The 24,757-nt window shown below is 40.5% G+C and overlaps 1 protein-coding gene across 1 annotated transcript in view; it reads right to left on the reverse strand.

Annotated features, from left to right (window-relative positions):
* The window catches only part of TMEM163 (transmembrane protein 163), a 161,025-nt gene that overhangs the window by 50,595 nt on the left and 85,673 nt on the right, over window positions 1–24,757 (reverse strand). Inside the window, exons 3-4 of the mRNA XM_065413845.1 lie at window positions 17,689–17,732; window positions 16,334–16,425 (exon numbers count right to left, since the gene is read on the reverse strand). Of these exons, the coding sequence (XP_065269917.1) occupies window positions 16,334–16,425; window positions 17,689–17,732 (136 nt within the window). The remainder of the gene's footprint in view (window positions 1–16,333; window positions 16,426–17,688; window positions 17,733–24,757) is intronic.

Here is a 24,757-nt window from a genome sequence, read left to right on the forward strand (position 1 = left end):
TTGTGTCTTGAAGGCACAGCCTTGTGTTGAGGGTGCTGCAGAATTACACAGCCTCCCTGGGGAGCTCCCTTGAGTGCAGGGATTGCAAATGTGCACAATCCTCATGTGTAACCTCACTCACGCGTACCTGCATAAAAGCTCAGCCGCAATCTGGCACTAAATTAAATGACATCGTACCAGCACCTCATTTTCCACAACACATTCCCTCTACCTAACTCTACCAGGAGAACTTCTTAGTCTTGATAATAAATCTCTCATAACACGCACAGAGAATAGAGAAAGCAAATCCCTAAATGGTACATGGTGTCCTTTGCCTGCATCAATCATCTGACATTCCATACAAATTGACAATTTATCAATAGGCAGCTTTGAATGCCACTGAGATTCACAGGCAATACCCACAGAGCTTGTCCATTCTAGAACAGGTCTGAGAAATTTAACAATTATGGCATTCTCTTCTTCCTAATCCAATTGGTTAATTTCCTAAGAAAACAAAAATCCAAATATTCAAGGTGGTTGCTTCTTAACTCATGTGGCAAAGCAGTCATGTGATTCAGATATGTATCTTGCATTTAACTATATCGTTCAGATCTTCCTAGATAATGGGAAGAATAAAATCATGAATTATTTCAGTCATGGAATAAAAGATCTAACTAGCCCAGATCTCTGGGGTCATTAATCTTCAAGCTAATATAGCAATTTTCCCTTCTAAAGTACCTTGTTATATTATTTATCATTTACTCAAATGAGTAGTCTCACTAGAGCCAATGGGATTACTCACTTACATAAATAGTATTCAGTGAGACCTGCAATTATTTGCCACACAATATTTTGTAAATAATACTTGTACATACACCTCTACCCCGATATAACGCGACCCGATATAACACGAATTTGGATATAACGCGGTAAAGCAGCGCTCCGGGGGGGGGGGGGGGCTGTGCACTCTGGTGGATCAAAGCAAGTTTGATATAACGCGATTTCACCTATAATGCGGTAAGATTTTTTGGCTCCCAAGGACAGCGTTATATCGAGGTAGAGGTGTACCCCCACAAGGAAACAGGCAAATCCTGCTAAATTACACCAGGGTAAATTTGGAGTAACTACTCCAGTGTAACTGAGAGCAGAATTTATCTGATATAGTCTGACTGCTGTAAAACACCCATTGCAAGACTTTTCCCTGCCTAATTATCATCCCACTGGCTTTTTGGCAAATGGAATGCACTAACACAGTGCCTAACAGGGTATATAATGAAGCCCTTGGTAATTACTATTCACAACACAATTTGCTTTAATAGCAGCAGAGGTGGTGCAACACAATTAAGGTTTCAGAAAAAATGTAGCAATGCATATGAATGCAATCTGTATAAATGTTTTAGCTTAAACTCGCCAATTCATAGATACTGTTTTGTTTTGTTTTTTTCTCCTCATGTACTTAGTAAGATGTCTTTCATATACTGGAATCAATTTTATCAGCATTCTTTAGGTTCATTAGAATAGTCACTGAACTATAATGACACCATGAGGAATAAAACAAGACTGTCAATATAAGTCAAATTACTCTCTGGCTTAGTTAACATACAAAGTGCCTAAAATGTAAATTTAAAATCTGTCAGAAGTACACAATTTTTTTCTACATTTAAAATCTACTGTGTATATGTAAGAGTTACTGCTATTGTATAAACAGAAATGTAGTTCATACAAAACACAATAACTAAAATGTTCATAGGGATTTGTTCTGTTCTCTACCAGTTTCAGATATTTGTATTGTATCCTTAGCATTAAGGTAATTCACAGCCTTAAAGACATATCCTAGCCAGGTTTGTAGAGCTTAATCCCAGAAATGCAATTTGTTGTGCTTATTACAAGGCTAAATCTCATTGAAATTACTCCTGATAGTAAATAATGCTCAACATTTTCTTTATTTCAGACACAAAACCATAAAAGCTGCACATTCATCATATATAAGAAAGCAGTTGTGAAGAAATAGCCACACTGGATGCATAACCTTGACGATATCTGATCAATATGATCATTACATATTGACTGGTACTGTAGATGGTAAGTCTGCTTCTGCTCAGTACTGGGCACACTTGGAGTTCTGGTGTAATTTACCCCTAATTTTCCTGTCCTACGAGAACCAAAACTTGCTTGCCTTACTCAAGTGAGCAGATCTATTAACTTTAATAGCCCTGCTCGAGTGGATATGACAAGCAGAATTTGACTCCAAGTAATTATGAACCACTAATGTTTCAGATAGTATTCTTCTTATATTGCAAGCCCCTCGGGATAGAGACTTTATCTGACATGTTTGCACGGTTCCTGTCACAATGGAGTCCAGTTCCCAGTTTGGGGCCTCCCCAATGGCTGCTGTAATACAAACAACAGATAACAGTCTTAATTCCACAAGTGCTCATTTTATTTTATTTTTTTAACTTTCACCAGACTGATGTATTCTTACTTATTTTTAATTGTGTCCGTCTCTCTTGTTATAAGGATGTTCACATTATGTACTTTCCAGAGGAAAAAATTGTATTTCTAAAACATTTTTCTTGCTTCTGCTCATGCAGCACAGCCTCGCTACCTCTCCAGGTCACATCAAGAAGATCTTTCAGTAGTAAAGGTTCATAACAGCCCAAAGAAAGAGAACCGTTATGATCCTTGGGGTGCTGTTTGCATTGCTGGCATTAAGGATATTGTGTTAAAACTATTACTTTGCCGGGAACTGAAACTCAGCAATAAAAATGTGCTCCAAGCCAAAGCGGGGAATCTGAGCTCTTTGCCCAAGATTGACTGAGTGAAAATGTGCATAAGTTGCACTAACACAGCAGACTGCTGAAAAGTCATTACCAAAACAGATTTTCATTGGGTCAGTCATTATCAAGACCTTTCTTTTGGTGTCTCCATTTCTGTACTCATTTCTCTTTCCAATTCTGTATCTTTCTCCGTTTTTCTCATTTGTCTTCCATGGCTACCCTTTCTGCAGGAGAAGCAATCTGAACCTCGTGTATTCTGGCAGTGGGAAGTGTGTCAGGTTAAAATAACTCTGGTGATAGTGGGCCAAATTCTCTGCTGGAACAACTCCAAAGATGTCATTGGAGTAAAGCCAGCAAGGTATTTGGTCCAATGTTGTCTCTATATCAGCTGCAACTAAGCCTGCAAAACTGAGGCAACTGATCTGAAGTGTTAGTATACATCCTGGCTGGCTTTCAGTTACCCACATGGAGCTGGAATAATAACTAGCCCCAGCTCAAACACTGTCCCATCCACATGTGCTTTTCCTCGTCTCTCTTATCATTCCTACTGGATGATACATTGCAGCTCTTCACAGACCCTTTTTTAGCCCTTATGTCCATAAAGACTCAATTGTGCAAGAAGCTGAATTATCATTTGCAAGGTGTTCAGCATCTTCAGCGTCCAATGAAGGCAATGGAAGTTGAGAATGCTCAAAACCTCAAAGAATTGGGCCCTAAATTTGCATCGGCTGCCCCATTGCTGGGCACTGTGTCCATCTGAACTATTGCCATTGCCTAGGTGCTGCTAATAGGATGAATCATTGTACCCAGCAAAAGACCAGTGAATTCAAGGCGCATATGTGTGGCATCAAATGTGAAGGTGCTTATAGATGGGTATTGTATATCGGCAGGTGTAACACACACATTGAAACTAAAAATGAATTACGTGAGAGGCAGCCAGCCAGTTTAAAAGACAATGAATCAGTCCTGCGGTTATTATTTAATATTAATATTACAATAGTGCCTAGAAGCTTCAGAAAAGATAGTAAGGTATGTAGTCCCTGCTTTAAAGAACGTATATCAGGCTTTTGTAAATTGGTTATAGAAGCCGCATGTGATTTTGCCAAATATTTTTTAAAATAGACATGAAAACATGATGCAGCTGTTAATTAATATTCACTCTTGGCTACTAGTTCTGTAATACTACACATTGTCTCTATGCAGAGATGATCTATTGCTAGCTATGCTCTCTTAGTATGGCTCTTGCAACTGTGAAGGCTGTGGAGTCAGTCTTTTAAGCCCAGCTACTCTACTAAAGACTAAATTACTGTGTAATGTTACACATTATGGCAGTGTGTGTGCAGAAGATGAAATGTTTGCCTGACTCTGAGTTTCCCTGCTTTTTTCTAGTTGTGTCACTTAACCTTTATGTCCTTAACATGTTTTTGTCTATTTAATTATACAAATACACTGCTTGGTTATGTCTGTGATTTATACTACATTATTGGATTTAGTTACCAATGATGGTTTGAAAGCCAACCTACGCAGAATCACAGCTGTTCAGAATTTTTGCACCTGCACAGGGAAGTGTGATTAGGGAATAATGTCATTTTAATGTGCATAGGAAATATGTGGGCTTACTGTTCACTGTATGCGTTCCAGAGTCTAGCTCCAACTGTCAGCGTCTGGATCGGCAGTGCTTCCAATCATCACCACCACTCACTGAAAAATCAGTCATGAATCAACATGGACCCACTCAAGTAATTTTAGAATTAATATTAAAAACATAGAGCTGAAGAGTGTATTTTTAAAAAATACACCTTCCTTGATATAAAACAGAGCACCTAACTCATACTATAAAATGGAGTCAGTATAATCTATGGTGCTGACAAAATGCTGTTACAGCATCCTTTAGAAAGTGGAGGGGGGAATGGTATTAATATCTGGGGAATCCAAGTTAGAGATTGGCCATGTTGGAAATGATATAGGCTGTATGTACTTGATTTTTTTATTGGCTCTGTGTTTCTAAATTCCTCATGAAAATGGAGATGAAATAGAGCCATCAGGGACCATAAATTATTAGACTTTTCAGCTATTTACTATCCACTGATAAAAGCAGAGAAACATTTCTATAACTTTTTAAATTTTGAAAAAATCTGTACCGTATTTGCTCATGCCAGATTTGTGCTCTGTATTGTTCTATCTATGGCTAGACTGCCTTGCAATCAGCTGCGAGGCATATGAACATCTGCTCATTGTGCCTAACCTTACTGCAGCTGAAAGGGGTAACAAGGGGTTCCTTTCAGAGTCTGGAAATTGAATAAGAGCCTCATCAGAATTTTTGTAAGATGCTTTTTCACTGAAGGTTATCAAAGCTATATATATAAAAGAGAGCAAAGAAATAACAATAAAACAAACACAGCAGACCCTGATCCAAACCCTGGTGAACTCAAAGGAAAGACTTCAGTGGGCTTTGTATCAGTCCCCAGTAAATTCCTAGACAAGTCTACAAGATTTCTAATGCTTCACTTTTTTAAAAATAGAGTCTTAGGATACATAAAATATTTAATGTGTGTTTGGATTTTGTAGCTGTATGTACAGGGGTGTGTGTGTATGTGTATATATATATATAGAGAGAGAGAGAGAGAGAGAGAGTGAGTGTAATTACATGATGGCTTTACGGGTTTTTATTGACATGAGTAGGAGGTAATAGATTAATGCATGAGTGATAAAACAGGTGATCCAAAGAAGTGCCAATAAAACCTGTGTATACCATTGTGCACCATCAGGTATTTTTATGCCACATATTTTACAGAAAAGATAGAAATTGTGAATAAGTTTTAAAAATTTTATATTGCTTAAGCTTGAGTCCAACTGTCCAGGCTTAAGAGAAAGGAAAAAGTTATATCTAAATTGTTAAATCGCTAATGATTTATAATATATCTTCTGTGAATCAAAGCTTGGTGATTGTAAAGCTCAATATGTTGCACCTCACTAGTGTTAATAATAGGTGCTCAATATAGATATAAAGCTCCCCAATTGAATAAGATGGGTCTCTAGTCCAACTATGCTGGGAAATATCCTGTTTTTAAGCTAACTATGACATTTGTCAAGAAACGAAAAAGAGGGTATAATGAAGAGTGCGCAGGTAGACCTTCTGATTTTGTATTTGTGGGCTCCAGTTCTTCAATCCTTAGATATAAATTGGTCCGCATTACCAAGGCATACCACCATGAGAAGTCCATTAACATCAACTGGTCTCAGGTTTCAGAGTGGTAGGTGTGTTAGTCTGTATCAGCAGAAACAAAGAGGAGTCCTTGTGGCACCTTAGAGACCAACAAATTTATTTGGGCATAAGCTTTCATTGGCTAGAACCCACTTCATCAGATGCATGGAGTGGAAAATACAGGAGCAGGTATAAATACATGAAAAGATGAGAGTTGCCTTACCAAGTGTGAGATCAGTCTAACAAGACAATTCAATTGACAGCAGGATACCAAGGGAGGAAAAATAACTTTTGAAGTGGTAATGAGAGTGGCCCATTTCAGACAGTTGACAAGAAGGTGTGAGTAACAGTAGGGGGAAATTAGTATTGGGCTTAGGTTTTGTAATGACCCAACCACTCCCAGTCTTTATTCAGGCCTAATCTGATGGTGTCCAGTTTGCAAATTAATTCCAGTTCTGCAGTTTCACGTTGGAGTCTGTTTTTGAAGGTTTTTTTGTTGAAGAATTGCCACTTTTTGGTCTGTTATTGAGTGACCAGGGAGATTGAAGTGTTCTCCTACTGTTTTTTGAATGTTATGATTCCTGATGTCAGATTTGTGTCCATTTATTCTTTTGCGTAGAGACTGTCCGGTTTGGCCAATGTACATGGCAGAGGGGTATTGCTGGCACATGATGGCATTTATCTCATTGGTAGATGTGCAAGTGAACGAGCCCCGGATGGTGTGGCTGATGTGATTAGGTCCTATGATGGTGTCCCTTGAATAGATGTGTGGACAGAGTTGGCACTGGGGTTTGTTGCAGGGTTTGGTTCCTGGGCTGGTGTTTTTGTTGTGTGGTGTGTAGTTGCTGGTGAGTATTTGCTTCAGGTTGGGGGGCTGTCTGTAAGCGAGGACTGGCCTGTTCCCCAAGGTCTGTGAGAGTGAGGGATCATCCTTCAGGATAGGTTGTAGATCCTTGATGATGCATTGGAGAGGTTTTAGTTGGGGGCTGTAGGTAACAGCTAGTGGAGTTCTGTTACTTTCTTTGTTGGGCCTGTCTTGTAGTAGGTGACTTCTGGGTACCCTTCTGGCTCTGTCAATCTGTTTCTTCACTTCACCAGGTAGGTATTGTAGTTTTAAGAATGCTTGATAGAGATCTCAGTGCTACTGTTTGCAGTTGTGGGTCATTAGATCTTAAGTCAAAGCCCCATTCATGGCAATTAAGAACTAGGCAAGAACTGCGGAGTCCTAGATGTCTCTTTTTTGCTATTCTCTTTTGTAGAAAATCTTCATAAATTTGATACTTTTCCAGGTGATCATTCAGCCAGTGTATTAGCTCATTATAAGGTGTTACTCTTCTATACTCAGAGATGTGCCCTTAATCGTGGGTGGGTGTGGATTTTGCCATCTGTGCATCACTTGTTTCTCACATACACAGCATAGCTAAAGTAACCCATATTTTCTGTGGATGTGACAGATATTGTAAATGTTATGATTGAATTTAAATGATTCCTTTCATACAATAATATACAAACATAACAGTGCTCATTTGTTAAGACTGAAATATGTATGATAGACCCAACTTGCAGGTCAAATATTAGACAAATTGCAGGGTAATTGGAAAATTTATAATCTAGAGTTGGGCATTTTTTAATCTTCTCCTAAGCAGAATATGATCCAAAAATCCTTAATGTGTCCTGGCCTCTCTGATGTTTTGGGATATTTATTATTTGTGATTTGATTCATCACTTCATTTAAACCAGTTTTCAGTTCCCTGAACATTAAACTGAAAATATAATTAGATCATTTTTAACATCTTGTCTCCAATTATGTGCTGTCACAAACCTCTGCTCCTTTACCTCATATAAAGTCCTAATAGACTGTCAGAATGCTTTTCTTCCTGGCACAATAAGCAGGAAGCCAATGGAAAGAAAAATCAGAGAAGCACAGAGCTATTTCTTTGCATATAGGTTGTAGCAGAGCGGGGTCATTGGGGAAAAGGTTCTCTCAAGATCAACCAGCAGTGGGCCCCATGGATACTGGATTCTCATTGGTGACTGCCAATAGTAGACTGCTCCTTTGTGCAGCACAAAAAAGGCAGAACAAAATCCAAAGGTTGGAAGTTGAAGCGGCACACGAGCTGATTTTCAGTGGCACTCACACTGCCCGGGTCCTGGCCACCAGTCCACTCTGCATTTTAATTTAATTTTAAATGAAGCTTCTTAAACATTTTAAAAACCTTGTTTACTTTACATATAACAATAGTTTAGTTATATATTATAGACTTATAGAAAGAGACCTTCTAAAAACATTAAAATGTATTACTGGCATGCAAAACCTTAAATTAGAGTGAATAAATGAAGACTCAGCACACCACTTCTGAAAGGTTGCCCACCCCTGAGCTAGATAAAGTCAGACTAGAAATAAGATGCAGATTTTTAACAGTGAAGGCAATTAATTATTGGAACAGCTTACCTAGGGATCCAGTGAATTCTCCATCTCTTGCCGTCTTTAAATCAAGACTGGACATATTTCTAAACAATGTGCTATAGTTCAAACAGAAGTTATGGGCTTGATTCAGAAATTACTGGGAGAGGTTTTTTTGCCCTGTGTTATGTAGAAGATCAAAATAGATGAGCATTAGTGGTTCCTTCTGGCCATAAAAACCATGACCCTACTTGTTCTCTAAAGAAAATCCCTGGGGTTTTCCAGATTTGTTCCAGTGCTTAACTACCCTGAGAGTTAGGAAGTGTTTCCTAATGTCTTAAATCTCACTCACTGCAATTTAAGCCCATTGCTTCTTGTCTTGTCCTCAGTGATTAAAGAAAACAATTTATCACTCTCCTTTTTATAACAACTTTTCACATACCTGAAGACTATCATCATGTCCCGCCTCACTCTTCTCCAGACTAAACAAACACAATTTTTTCACTCTCCTCACAGGTCATGTTTTCTAGACCTTTAATCATTTTTGTCGCTCTCCTCTGGACTTTCTCCAATTTATCCACATCCTTCCTGAAATGTGGTGCCCAGAACTGGACATAGTATGCCTGTTGGGGCCTTATCAGTGCTGAGTAGAGTGGAAGAATATACTTCTTGTGGCTTGTTTACAGCAATCCTGCTAATATAGGACTTTATTAGGATTACTTACCCAAAAACACAACTGTAAAAACTTTATAACATGACAATGTCATAACAATGCCAGGGAGTCATAGATTTTTACAACCCCAATGGATGATTATGCTCATCTAAGCTTACATCCTATATAACACGGGCCATAGAACGTCACCAAATGATTCCTGTATCAAGCCTATAACTTCTGGTTGAGCTACAGAATATATTTTAGAAAGATGTCCAGTCTTACTTAAAGACTTGAAGTGACAGCAAAGGGGTTCCAATGGTTAATTAGCCTCACTTGACAAGAGATCTAGATCACTCTGTGGAACTGACTTGTCATTATTTACCACTCCACCAATTTTTGTGTCCTCTGCAAATTTTACCAACAATGATTTTACATTTTCTTCCAGATCAGTGTTAGAGATATTAGATAACATGGAAAATGACTCCATTTGTTGATGGTTCCCCATTTACAATAACTTTTTTGAGATCTATCACTTAGCCAGCTTTTAATCTATTTAATATGTGCTACATTGATTTTGTATAGAATTGAATGCTGTGTGGTACAAAGGCAAATACCTTACATAAGTCTAATATGTATAAGTATATTATGGCAACATATTTAGCTTTTCCTATCTCTATCTGAAAAAACGTCATTCAGTTTGACCACAGATGTGACAATCTGTCTCAAGAAAGAGGTTTTCATTTTGGGAAATAAGCTGGTATCATGCTCACAAATGAACACATCTGAGCCTGCCAAAGTATTATATCATCCACTGTCTTATATACAGAGTGATCAGAATGCCACGTAGTTGTATATATGCCTCCGAAACTATTTAGGAAATGAGATATTAAAGATCATTCAAATCGTGTTTTCTTTGTTTCACTGTCTCCTGAATATCTCTGTCTCCTAGTTTTCCACTTTAAATATCCTCCTTTACATCCTGTGATCTCAAGTGCAGTCTCCATGTGGGAGCTGCGAACACCTTCTCTTGGCCTAACACTAATAGCTTTTTTTAGCTTAGATCACGCTGTATGGGAAACATTTTTGTTTTATGGAACTAAAGGGAATTTTCTGCCTGATCTTTCATAGCATCTCAGTCTGAGTCACTAAGTGTACATCTACACAAAACAAAAACCTCACAGCAGCAAGTCTGAGAGCCCAGATCAACTTGAGCTGCAGGGCTAAAAATAGCAATATAGGTGTTCCTGCTTGGGCTGGAGCCCAACTGCACCGGTGGTGGTGATGAGAGTAAGGCTCTTGGTGCTGTGGGATTTCACAGGGAGCTCTGGGATATAAACTCCTACATGCCTTTTACATTTTAAAACGTCAAAACAGAACTATATAATAATTGCTTTGTGCTTCAGTTTCCCATTTGTAAAATGGGAACAATAGTACTTCCCTACCTCACCGGGATATTGTGAGGAGAGATACAGTAAAGACTGTGAAGTGCTCAAATAATACAGGAAAGGGAGCCATAGACCAAAGGTAGGAGCTAGATAAATAGTAAGTAGCTTGGAAGGAGCAAAACTAATAAACCATTCCTCAAAGAAGCTGGCTGCTGATGAGGAAGCAGACAGCACTGGCACAAGAGCTCCTGGGAAAATAGCAAGCTGGTGCTCTGCCTCTTTCCCCCCCAGACCTCCTACCATTTCAGGTGAGGAGGGGCAATAATGGGAAAGCATGGAGCCTGTGGAGTGGGGTCCTGAGCCAAACATTTCCAACGTCAAGAGAAGCGTTTGGTTTGAGTCATGGGCGTCTGTGTGTGTTTCACTGATTGGATTGTAAATTCCTGGGGTTTTTTAAAGTATTTATTCAATTACTTGGTTGCATTGTAATAATTTTCCCCTGCTATTGCTTCAGCTCACATAGGCTAGGCTGCCTGAACTGCTAGTGCAGCTTTCTAGGTGCATAGTGATTCAAACGCCTGGATGGAATTGCAGGCTTCTGGCAGTTCTTTACAGGTGTTCAACTGTATGATATTGGGTCTGTCAGCAGAGCAATGCACATAAATCCCCTTATCACAAAGCCTATAAGCTAAAGTTGGCCAAAGTACTCTCACTGCCAATGGCTTCATTATATTTTTACTGTCTTGGGCTTAGTTGGCTAGAGTTTGAAAAAAAAACAGAAAACTATTCATTTTATTTCCTGGATGTCAACTATAATTGATCCTTAGAGATGCTGAGCACCCTCCATTTCTCTCGACATTTATAGGAGTAGAGGGTGCTCAGCATTTCCCAGGATCAAGCCCATTATCCTGAAGTCAATTAATATGAATTGTTGAGGAAGTGGGACATACGTTGTATGAAAGACATAATTTAGAGTGCCCCATGGAGGATATAAATAGGAATGATGGACTGAAATTAAGAAAAGGGGAATTTAGAAAACTAAGAAAGAAAAAGACTTCCCTTGCGGTGAGATCAAGACAGTAAAAGAGTCTAGACAGGAAAGGGTGGAAGCTCCATCACTTGAATCATTTAAAGCTAGTACAGACACAACACTGGAAAATATATTGTACGAAGCAATCCTAAACAGCCAGAGGATGGAGTAGATGACTTCTGGGTCTTTTCTCTCTCTTACACTACAGTCCTTCAAAGGTTTATAACCGGGGATTTGTATGTTCTAAGTGAGGGTCTATTCCCCTTCCCTTCCCTTTTTTCCCACATGAAGAAAACGCAAGGAATTGCAACGACCCTTCTTTATCAGTGCTTTCAGTCTTCTTGTTTCTTTGGTTTACCAATCTTTTTCCAGGTAACCTAGTTATTTCAGTCCTCCTTTTTTTTCTGCCTTGGACTTCCTGATCATTTGCTTTCTTGATGACTTTTCAGCAGCTCTAATTTTCCTTGTATATTTATATGCAGCTCAGCAGGTCATGCTAAGCAAATCAAGAACTAATGAATCATATACTCAGAATAATTCTACGACACTCTTCCCAGCTGTCTAGCCTTTTCCAGTGCTTGTATCTCTTCAAGATCTATCACTTCAATTAAAGCCTATAAGGCTAGAGCCTAATTAACAGGCTATTTTATTTGACTGACAAACTGGAAAAATGATAAAATGACTAAACAGCAAAAATGTACCAATCACAGACCTATCCGCTATGCATTTTTCCCAGTGGAGTGCTGGACAGACTAAAACTGAGTGGCAGATATGGCTTAGAAGCTCATAGATTTAATCTTTTTGGAAAGACGCAGTTTCTGAGGCTACCCATATTTGCAAGGTCCCCTGGTAGAATTAGAAAATAACTTTGTAATTTTTTCATTATAATTTACCAGACACCCAATGCACCCATCCACCCTTTCCCATGATGATGAAAACACAAAATAACCATAGAAAAAAACCGTAGTGATATTTTATTAGAGTAGAATTTTGCGAGGTTGATTGCACGCTTCAATTTATCAGGCCATCTTTATTACAGCATCTTTAGAAAAAGTAGACTCCAACAGGTGAGTTATACTTCATTAAGCAGCAGCTACACGTGAATGATTGTGAGAATCAGCAAAGATGTGCAGTATCCATTTCTAGTCACCTGTATACCTAACCATTGTTACAAAGGGTTTTTCTTGTCTTCAGAGAGAAAATGAACACTGTAGTAGAAAGTGTGAAATCTTCTGAACTAAACTCTGTAGGCCAAATTCTAACATCAGTTATAACACTACAACCCCATTGAAATCAACAGGATTGCATAGGTCTAACACAAAGCAGAGTTTGGCTCACTAAACAGAAGAAAAATGACAGCCTGCTATTGTTTTTGTTTTAAGCTCTGCTATGGAATGCTTTAAAATTTCAGTAGGCATTGCTTTTTGTCTGTCTATGTTTCTGGATTCTTTGATTACACAGTTCTTCTATGTTTCAATGTTTTAGTACATTTATTGAATTTCTTCTACATCATGGCTGGAAGCTGAAGACAGATAAATTCATATTAGAAATCAGGCAAAAAAAAATTAACAGTGAGAGCAACTAACTTCTGGAACAAACTATCCAAGTAAGTGGTAGATACTCCATCTCTTGATGTCTTCAGATAAAGACTAGAGGCCTTTCTAGAAGGCTCAATACAGGAGTAACTGGATGAAATGTAATGGCCTGGAATATATAGGTGGTCAGACTAGACAATTTAATGGTTCCTTTTGGCCTCATAATCGATGAATCTATAAATATGTGCAGGGCTCTTTTCCCTCTGTATTTTTTTCTTATGCTTTTTAATCCTTTGTGACTTTAATTTGTCTCTCACTAAAAAAAAAAAGGCAGCAAATTTGGACAGTTTGGACTGGATCTGCCAAGCACTGACCACTTTTTGATCCAAAGCCTGTTGAAGTCAATGGGCTGATTTCAGTGAACTTTGGCTCAGCCTCTGGTTCAAGGCTCAAAAACAGTATTTAGAGCACACAAAACTGTTTGCTAGCTGCTGCCAAGAAATGCCAGTGAGTGAAGAAGAATCTTCAAAGAGGTTAATACACACACACACACACACACACACATTCACCAATGTGTATTTAATTAAATCACTTACAAGAGTAGGTGGAGCTACAAATGAAGGCATGCCAATAAAGGGTCGAATCTTTCTCACTTTACTCAGGCAAATAGCATCAATTACTTCAAATATATGCATGAGTAAGGTGGTCAGAATTAGTGCAAAAATAGTCAAAAGAAGTTCTGTGTAGGCAAGTGCCACTCTGGTGGGACACACCTGTAGCTAAGCATGTTTAAACATGAATAATGCGCCGCATAACTTGAGCACTCACATGAATTTCCAACATTCCTCAGAGGGCGGGGGCATCAACTAGCAGAAGGACGTACCTTACACAACTCAGGAGTCAAATATCCCTATTGGCACACAGAAAAACAATTGCTACTGCTTTCCAGGATGGTAAAAGAACAAGAGCCATTATGAGCGTATGAGGCAAGGGCTATTTACAATAGCAATAAATAACCTACAGGGCTCAAACAACACGCAAGTCTCCTTTTTTCCCCCAACATGGAGGAAAAATAATTTCATACATAATCTTTCAAGATTAAATACAACTGGAAATTAGAAATGTTCCTCCCAGGAAAACCGGACACCCTAGGAGTTGTCTTTGTGATTTACAGCTGCAATTGCCCCTCCTGCATGGTCCAGAGATAACCAGATCACCCATCCAACAATAAAAATGCTCAAGCTATGGTAATGTTCTTTTGCTTAATATTGATACCATCATGTAACATTAGATGGCTTGCTTTAGAAGGCATGACCAATAATCCCATCCCATTAGTGTGGTTTTATCTAAAGCATGGGAGTTACCAGAAGGCAAATTAAAAATAAGTTTAAAAAAGCAAAATATAATTGCCATTTTGCCTGTATACATCCCTAGCTTGAAGACATGTTGATTTTTGTTTCATATTGAGACTTATTTATTTTATTTTATAAGGCACACTACACTCATACTGAAAAAGCCCAGCAGATGGGGATTTCTTAGAGATGTTAACTAAATACTGAAGGGAATCTTGGAGGATTCCATAAAACCAAGGCAAGGAAATTGGCAATAAATCCAAATTTATGCAGGAAGATTAATTTTAGTCACCTGTTTCTGAAGGTAACACCTCAAGACAAAACTTTTATAAGGCTTTTCAACTGAAGAGCTCAGTGTTTAGATCTAGAGTCCTATGATGTGTTGGGCTAAGGAGCTTCTGGGGCCCTCAAAAGCCCACCAAGGAGGATAAATAAATGGGATCCAAAGAGGATAACTGAGATTTGTCTAAGGCCCACTGAAGCTGGGTTTAAATTTTCATCACTTTTTACAGGATGAGGCCTTTGCGAAAGGGAGGAAGAAAAGCAAAAATATACACACACAAAAAATGCTCTTGCAAAAGAACCCAATACTTTTCTCCCATTTTCAAATCATCACCTTTCCCTCTCCAGAATATTGTGTCTGAAAAATGTTTTGTGTCGCTCTGTTGACACCAGGGCCGGCTCCAGGCACCCAGCGCAGCAAGCAGGTGCTTTGGGCGGCCAACGGTAAGGGGCGGCACATCCGGGTCTTCGGCGGCAATTCGGCGGTGGGTCCCTCAGTCCCTCTCGGAGGGAAGGACCTGCCGCCGATTGCGTTTTTTTTTTTTTTTTCCCCCCCGCCACTTGGGGCGGCAAAAACACTGGAGCCGGCCCTGGTTGACACTAAGCCAAATTCAATCCTGGTTTAAGTTGGTGTTGATTTTTATGAATAAGTACTGCAGCCCTTCGTGGTCTTTAGATGCAAAAAGGGAACACTGTCAGCATAGACTTTACAGCTTCCTTTTTGCTCTGGTAGCCTGTCACATAAACTGTAGTTTGTGTATTTAAAGAACACTGGTCAATACTTGTTTAGATGCCTGAGTTAGGGGCCTAACTTTAGGCACCCATTTTTGAAAGAAATGTGCACTATAACTAGTCCATACGGTGAAATTCTCGCCCATGTGCTGTGTCAAACCATAATTACTTTGCTAATCTTTACTGAATCTTCTGCAAGTGTCAGATGCATTGACAATGGGAATTCCACATTGTCAGCCCATGCAGAAGACACAGTGGGAATCATCACTGTGACTGGGTGCACTGCAGATTGGAGAAAGGAATTGTGTCCATATTGTTCATGCCAGAACCATTACATATGCACACTTCAAATCCTTACAACTACCTACTGCAAATATGCAGGTGTTAATTTTTTGTTAAAATTACATGTAGATGATGAAAAACGCTTAATCATCACATCAGCAGTAGATGCTGCTAAAAAACAGTTTGCATGTGTGTTTGCATGGGGTACAGTAGTTAGATAGTTATCCACCTATCATTTGGCTAACCCGGGCCCAATCCCATAAGGGGTTATGCAACCTCAACTCCTAATGATGTTAATGAGAGTTGAGGGTGCTCAGCACCTGAAAGATCAGATCCCAGTTTTGTTATGGTGAAAAACAAGTATAACACAAGCATCAAATATTAGAAACTCATCCTAGTGTGAATAATGAGTTGAGATGGGAAACAAAAGATTTGCAAATTCAATGCTGGTTGCAATTACAGATCATCTCACATGATCCTTCAAAGAGAAACATATAGAGCCCTTAGCATCGTAAATGAAATGATGATGTGGAACCATTTTCATGGCGGGAGGTTGGTTGAGGCTGCAAGTTTGTGACCATAAACTGAATGAAAATAAAATGAAAATTTATTGGCATCTTAGAATTTTTGTCCTTGTCACTGCTATAATATCATGGCTTCATCGCAAAGGCTCTGCAGTCTTCTGTCAGAGGGAAAAACAGGTTCGTTTACTTACATGTATTCCCTGTGTGCAGAATGTACAGCGGCTGCATTGTTGTAACGCCACAGAACTATCACCGACGACAAAACGTCCAGGATAGCATCAAACTGAAAAGGATACAGAGTCCATTGCTTTTGTGGGTTATTAAGGTGTACAGTAGTTAAAACAATGCATCTGTAATCATGCTGCAGGGCACAAAGCAGCTCCAAATAAATCATTTTAATAAAAGCAGGATTTACATTCATTTAAATGATCTTTACTTTTTTTACTGTGTATCATTACACAACAGTGTATATCAGACTTCAGCCAGTCAATCACAGAAAGAGCTTTGTCTATAATCCATCAGCATGCAGAGTTACTTGGCTAAAAAAATAATTCTTGCAATAATGTGGTCACCACAATATTTACAATACTAATATATTTCTTGTACGATGTCTAAAAGAAAAAGGGCACCTGTCTTTTAGTGACTTGTCCTACAAATTCACAATTTTTGTTTAACAGAACTTTGCAAAGGAATTTCATCTAATTTCACTTTACGCCACATCTTTGGCAAAATCTTCACATTCACAACACTTAAAAACATGAATTTTTTTACAGGTTTTTGATACAGTGCCATCTCAGCTCAATACTGGCCCATTAAGCATTTCCTCACTTTCTGATGTAGAAACTCCTGGACACTGACAATGTATACACTGCATTTTAGTGGTGAGTTAATTGATCTTTCTACTCTATGCCCAGAATAATCCACACACCCAACTCAAATTTTCCAAGAAACAGTCCCACTTTCAAGTTCACAACAAAATACAAAATGTTTGACTTTCAAGTTGTTTTTTGTTTCATTAGGAATGTTTTCTCTACAGTTAATCTCTGCTGAGACTATATTAGTGTTCAACTGCAAATTGAAAAATAGTAGCGATTTTTAGAGACCAAAGATGACATCCTGGCCCCAGTGAAGTTAATGGGAGTTTTGACATTGACTTTGATTGGGACCGGATTTCACAAGTGAAGTTGGGACCTCAGATCTACGCCTGCATGGGGGATGAATATGCTGCAGGACCTTGCAATGGAAAATTGGTTCTGGTTTGTAATACCTCTCCCTCTTAGCTTTTTCTATAGCGTCCATCAGCATAAGATTTTAGCATTGATATGAATGCCTTTGTCTGCTAGGAATTGAAAGCAGACCACCCTAACACCTTTACCTATTACTTCTGTGATCAGGTTTAAACAATGATCTTTCTGGTTCGTCACTGATTTTCTTTTACTACACCTGGATGCACTCCTTAGCTAAGAAAAATCATGGTGAGAGTTCAGAAACAGCACGCAACATAACATCTCACTGTGAAACATATTTAAATTGTAAGATTACTTACAGCAAATCCAAATGATGATGCACTGTACCTCATTATGGAGACAGCTAAAAGAAAGAAAATATTATTTAGCATAATTTAAAACGTCTCTTAGATATTTTCTTTCGTCTAAGAGGAGAGCTGCACTTTGAAAAGAAGAAAAAAAACCAAGTTAGAAAACAAGTTAGTGCATTAATTAGCTGCAAAACCTGCTTGCAGGAATGGGCTGTGCTTCTTTCAATTCGCAGACGAAGACATAGGGGAGGCCTACAAGGAAGGCACAACATGCTATAGGGATTGGTGTGGTGAGCCAGCAAGTGGCCCTCTTTCTTCCAAGGTGGTACTGGGCCAATGCCCAAGCATGACATTCAGGGGCACTATGCTGCTGGAAGTGCTGCCTTTCATATGAGGTTCTAACCAAAGCTGTGCAGGGACCAGAATTTCTGTCCCATAGAAACTTTTGCATTTGAATTTTTTTTTAAGTTCCAAATCAGAATGAAAAGCCCCAAATGCAGAAATTTTGGCAAAATATCCATTTTGCAAGGACCAAAATAGAATTTTTCCAAAATTTCTGGGCTAGCTGGTAAGCTAGCTTCCCAGCTGGCTCCCTGGCTGCCGGACCAGCTTGTTGGCAGAAAAACCATGGAGCCAGGCAATCTAGCAGGCCACCCAGGGAGCCAGAGAGCTGGCCAAGTGGGAAACTAGTTGCTCTGCTCCCTGGGTGGTCTAAGGAGTCCAGGAGTCCCCAGCCACCCAGCTCCTGGATAGGTAGGGACCTCAGAAAGCTGGACAACCCATCCACCACTACCTGGTTGGTGGGGAGACTAGTAGAAAACCAGGCAGGTACGTTTCCATCAAAAGTTGACGGGTCCCTGTGAAAAGTGTCGGCGTTGGAGCCAGAAGCTCCTGTGTTCTAACCCCAGCATGGACTGTGACTTCCCCTCAGCCTGGAGCAGATCAATTGACTTCTCTGCCTCAGCTTTCATATCTGTAACATAGTGTTTTTATTTAGGATTTTATTGCAAGTCTCACCATATCTGGCATTTGTCTGGCATGTTGTTTGTAAGCTGGGAGGTGGCAAAACTGTAATACTTATTGATCTCCCAGAAGGGTCTCAGGAAAGTTAGTTTGTGAAATAGTTTGAAGATTTTAAGTTATAACTATTAACAGTGTTAGGAGTGTTAATATAATTTAAATGATAATACATGGAAATACTGTGCATCATAGTTTTAGCAAAGTAGAGGCATTAGATGGTTGGTTTTAGCTGCATGTAAATTACCAAGGCAACGGTCACAAAAATGGACATCAACATAGAAAAGAAACTTTATTGATTTGGAATGTTAACATTTTTGCACCAAACCAGCCAAACATGATGTATGTTTTCTGACCACCAAGAGTTTTAGCAAGGGTATGAAAAGCTCTACTGATACTTTACACTAAAGCTCACCCCACTTGAAATGTGCCTTGGCTTGAAAGTTCAGTTAACTTGTTGTGAGCTATGCTTGTGAATGTTCCGCAATCGTAGTCTGTTGTCATTTTCACAGCTTAGAAGAGGGCAAACCTCTCCCCCAGATGACTGGCTTGCCTCATTCCTAGACCAGGCCCTGGGTACAACATTATGGTGTATCTAAGGTAAGAAGGGAATTGTCCTGAGACTTGCTGGAGGTAGGAGAAGAATAAATAGAGGGTTTAGTCTGCTCTAGAGGGTGGGAAATTGATTGAGGAAGAAGCGGACAGCTGTGGAAGGGTTCCTACTATAGCTCTGAGCTCATCAAACTCCAACCTGCAACAGGCCCTGCAAGCTAATTTGCAGCATCCAGCTGATGAACCAAATCCTACAGCATTTGTATAGTCCTTGTTTTCTTCTGCCGTGATCTCTTTTAAACAAGTGTTTGTAGCATGAAAAGGTGGCTAATTGCCCCTGTGCTATCTGGTCAACCGTCAGGAAAGAGTTCTAATTTGTCCAACAGTTCTGAATGGAGTGAAACAAGTTTAAAATGTGTTACCTATTTATAAACTGACTAAGCTAATTCCCTTTAGGGGGAAGGAAAACTTCTGAGGATTGTTTGGGGAATAAAATGACTCTGATAAGTTTACAGCTCTTCAATGACATTTTCACTCTGTGACTGGACACAAAAGCAATACCCAGGAGCGCCGCCAGCTTTTTTGCCACCTAGGTGGCGGAAGGTCCCGCCACGAAAATGCTGCCCCCGACAGAGGCGGCGGAAGGTCCCACTCCCGAAATACCACTGACGACTGGGGCGGCCGAAGATCCGGATGCCGCAGTAACCGCCCCTCAAATGTTAGCGCCCTAGGCGACTGCCTAGGTCGCCTAATAGGTTGCACCGGCCCTGGCAATACCTAATTGTCAGTATGTCATTGAAACAAGCACTCATTAGAGCAGCACCTGGAAGAGCATAGATACTTTTAACTATTCCTCCCACTAAATATGCACTGCAATTTGGTGTGTGTGTGTGGGGGGGGTTATTTGTAAACACCAATCTGGATGACTTTTAAAATGAATAAATAGTCACTATTTTTAGATCATGATTTCTCCCTCTACACACTCTGCTTCACTTCCTAGTTGAAAACAGGGGCTACATCTCTCCATTATGACTGCTGAGCCAGAACCAGACCAGACAAGCTGGGCTGACATATAGTGGGACACAGTACTGGCAACAAATACCCTCTTCATTTAATGGTTTTTCCTTCCTGTGGATATAATCTGTATAATGCCAGTGCTTAGGTTACATCAACAAAATATGGGCATAGTCCCACACTCACAGAGAATCATAGACTATCAGGGTTGGAAGGGACCTCAGGAGGTCATCTAGTCCAACCCCCTGCTCAAAGCAGGACCAATTCCCAACTAAATCATCCCAGCCAGGGCTTTGTCAAGCCTGACCTTAAAAACCTCTACGGAAGGAGATTCCACCACCTCCCTAGGTAAGCCATTCCAGTGCTTCACCACCCTCCTAGTGAAAAAGTTTTTCCTAATATCCAACCTAAACCTCCACAACTGCAACTTGAGACCATTACTCCTTGTTCTGTCATCAGGTACCACTGAGACCAGTCTAGATCCATCCTCTTTGGAACCCCCTTTCAGGTAGTTGAAAGCAGCTATCAAATCCCCCCTCATTCTTCTCTTCTGCAGACTAAACAATCCCAGTTCCCTCAGTCTCTCCTCATAAGTCATGTGCTCCAGCCCCCTAATCATTTTTGTTGCACTCCATTGGACTCTTTCCAATTTTTCCACATCCTTCTTGTAGTGTGGGGCCCAAAACTGGACACAGTACTCCAAATGAGGCCTCACCAATGTCGAATAGAGGGGAATGATCATGTCCCTCGATCTGCTGGCAATGCCCCTACTTATACAGCCCAAAATGCCGTTAGACTTCTTGGCAACAAGGGCACACTGTTGACTCATATCCAGCTTCTCTTCCACTGTAACCCTAGGTCCTTTTCTGCAGAACTGCCTCCTAGCCATTCGGTCCCTAGTCTGTAACAGTGCATGGGATTCTTCCGTCCTAAGTGCAGGACTCTGCACTTGTCCTTGTTGAACCTCATTAGCTTTCTTTTGGCCCAATCCTCTAATTTGTCTAGGTCCCTCTGTATCCTATCCCTACCACTCCTCCCAGTTTAGTGTCATCTGCAAACTTGCTGAGAGTGCAGTCCACGCCATCCTCCAGATCATTAATGAAGATATTGAACAAAACCGGCCCCAGGACCGACCCCTGGGGCACTCCACTTGAAACCGGCTGCCAACTAGACATGGAGCCGTTGATCACTACCCGTTGAGCCCGATGATCTAGCCAGCTTTCTATCCACCTTATAGTCCATTCATCCAGCCCATACTTCTTTAACTTGCTGGCAAGAATACTGTGGGAGACTGTATCAAAAGCTTTGCTAAAGTCAAGGAATAACACATCCACTGCTTTCCCCTCATCCACAGAGTCAGTTATCTCCTCATAGAAGGCAATTAGGTTAGTCAGGCATGACTTGCCCTTGGTGAATCCATGCTGACTGTTCCTGATCACTTTCCTCTCCTCTAAGTGCTTCAAAATTGATTCCTTGAGGACCTGCTCCATGATTTTTCCAGGGACTGAGGTGAGGCTGACTGGCCTGTAGTTCCCCGGATCCTCCTTCTTCCCTTTTTTAAAGATGGGCACTACATTAGCCTTTTTCCAGTCATCCGGGACCTCCCCCGATCACCATGAGTTTTCAAAGATAATGGCCAATGGCTCTGCAATCACATCCGCCAACTCCTTTAGCACCCTCGGATGCAGCGCATCCGGCCCCATGGACTTGTGCTCGTCCAGTTTTTCTAAATAGTCCCGAACCACTTCTTTCTCCACAGAGGGCTGGTCACCTTCTCCCCATACTGTGCTACCCAGTGCAGCAGTCTGGGAGCTGAACTTGTTCATGAAGACAGAGGCAAAAAAATCATTGAGTACATTAGCTTTTTCCACATCCTCTGTTACTAGGTTGCCTCCCTCATTCAGTAAGGGGCCCACACTTTCCTTGACTTTCTTCTTGTTGCTAACATACCTGAAGAAACCCTTCTTGTTACTCTTAACATCTCTTGCTAGCTGCAACTCCAAGTGTGATTTGGCCTTCCTGATTTTACTCCTGCATGCCTGAGCAATATTTTTATACTCCTCCCTGGTCATTTGTCCAATCTTCCACTTCTTGTAATCTTCTTTTTTGCATTTAAGGTCAGCAAGGATTTCACTGTTAAGCCAAGCTGGTCGCCTGCCATATTTACTGTTCTTTCTACACATTGGGATGTTTTTTTCCTGCAACCTCAATAAGGATTCTTTAAAATACAGCCAGCTCTCCTGGACTCCTTTCCCCCTCATGTTATTCTCCCAGGGGATCCTGCCCATCAGTTCCCTGAGGGAGTCAAAGTCTGCTTTTCTGAAGTCCAGGGTCCATATTCTCCTGCTCTCCTTTCTTCCTTGTGTCAGGATCCTGAACTCGACCATCTCATGGTCACTGCCTCCCAGGTTCCCATCCACTTTTGCTTCCCCTACTAATAGAAAGAGTTTTGTAGATGGGTGTGTTTATATTATAAAGCCCCAATCCACATTCATTTCTTTTCTCTGTGCAATTTTTTTTAACACTGCTCCATGCCTACAAGGATCTTCCTATCCCAGCTGACCAAGCAGGCACCTTCTCATTCTAAATCAGATTTAAAACTAATTCATTCTATGATGCTCCCAAAAATTTATTTTAGGAATCCTACCCCTATTATCCCCACCTCTGGGATGCTTTGTGGGTCCCTTCTTGTAATCTAGACACAAAGAAGATCTTCAGGACAAGAATTGTCTTTGTTTTTGTTTAGTGTACAGCAATGAGCACATTATCACTACCACAAAATTTATTAGTGTGTGCCTATGCTTTTTGTACTGATTTCAGTTTTCTCCAGTTGCACCAAGCTCTAGGCACATAACAAAGATATAGTATGGAATAAAATACCTAGCACTTAAGAAAAATTCTTAATAGAATAATTTGAATCTTATACAAATGTTAAAAGTAGACCTCCTGACAACCTTCCTTGATCCAAAATAGCCTCTATTTCATGTATCCCCTGATGTCCTGCCGACCCATACAGGAAACAGGTAAGTCTTGTAGCGTGTTTTGAAGGAGATCAAATCCAGGCTCTCATGGCCCAAGAAGAGAATTATTTCCAGAGGCAAGAGGTCCTCACCAAGAACACCCCTCTGTCTGCATCTTCAGGTTAAAGCAGGGAGCTGTCAATTCAAGCACATCAAATGATCCTAACTGCAGTGTGGTATTGTACACAGAGAGGTGTGGCTGGAAGTGGCAAGAGGTGGCAAGTGGCTGGAACCTGAAGAAAGAGAGCGAGTGTGTGTAGGTGTGCGCCTGCCCACCTGTGCATGCATGCTTACAGAAACAACTCCATGAAACTTCAGCAACACGTCACTTTAGAAACACGAAACCATAAGCAAATGAAAACAAACATTAGTTCAGGGATGACAGTGTTAAAAGCTCCCCTTGCTTTTCTGCTGGAGACAGAGATTGATATACTTCCAGATCTCGGCAGACCCTGAGGTGCTAAAATGCAGCTGCAGGGTGGGATGCCAGAATAATAAAAGTAGCAATCAACATTTTAAACAGCTGAAAAATATTTTTATTTGCTTTAATTACTTATTGGTTTTCTAATAGCAATAAAGGCCCATTTGTCATTCTTTCCAAGCCAAACACTCAATTAGAGCTAAAGCACCCTCAGCTTTGCCTCAGGCCTATTAATACCTCTAGCTGATCAGTAATGTGACCAATAAAGCTCAGCTAATAAATCATCGTTGTTTAGTTAAAATGCATGTCAGAGAGTTTAGTGGCTATGGCAGGAATGATAACTTTTGCATTTCCATGCTGTAGATCCAGCAGCAAAGGTAGCCTTAGGACTCCCATTCCATAAAATTGCACAGATCAGATGATGGGTCCTGTTCCGTGCAATGAGGAGGAAAATCATAAATAAACATCTAGTGCAGTGCTCGTCAGCTGTGTATTGCAATGGACTGCTGGCTGGGTCATCTCTGTCCCCTTGCCGCCAGAGCACAACTGCAGCTTTCATGCCACAGGAGCATGCTTACAGAATTGTAGGTGTGGATGTAAAGTCATCCAGCTTCCCTTACCCGCCGACTCTCCTCCTCCGCAACGCATGTCTAACCACATGCTCAACTAGTCTAGGGCAGCCCATTAATGGGGAACCACAACTCTACTGATTTTCACCAGGAGAAGAGCACTAAGAAAATAACAGGGCAGGTATGTTAAAAACCCTGCAGAATCATTCAGAGTGGCCACTATCTCAAGATGGGGGGAGCTTCCATTTAGCGTCTGTAAGAGAGAGTCCTTCACCAGCACCACATCTTAATGCGTTTGTCTGACGCTTGTTTACTGCATGTGCAAGCAGTCAGAAAGTAAAAATAGAGACCGTGCAGTAAGCCACAAATCTGTCATTGTCGCCACCAAAGCACCTGTACAGCACAATCTAGTCACAGTTTGCCAAGCTATGGACTAGATTTTGCCCTTCCACCGCCCTCCCCCTCTACAGGGGTGCTGAGCAAAG

This window comes from Emys orbicularis, chromosome 11, assembly GCF_028017835.1.
Source record: "Emys orbicularis isolate rEmyOrb1 chromosome 11, rEmyOrb1.hap1, whole genome shotgun sequence".
In the NCBI taxonomy this organism is placed as follows: Eukaryota; Metazoa; Chordata; order Testudines; family Emydidae; genus Emys; species Emys orbicularis.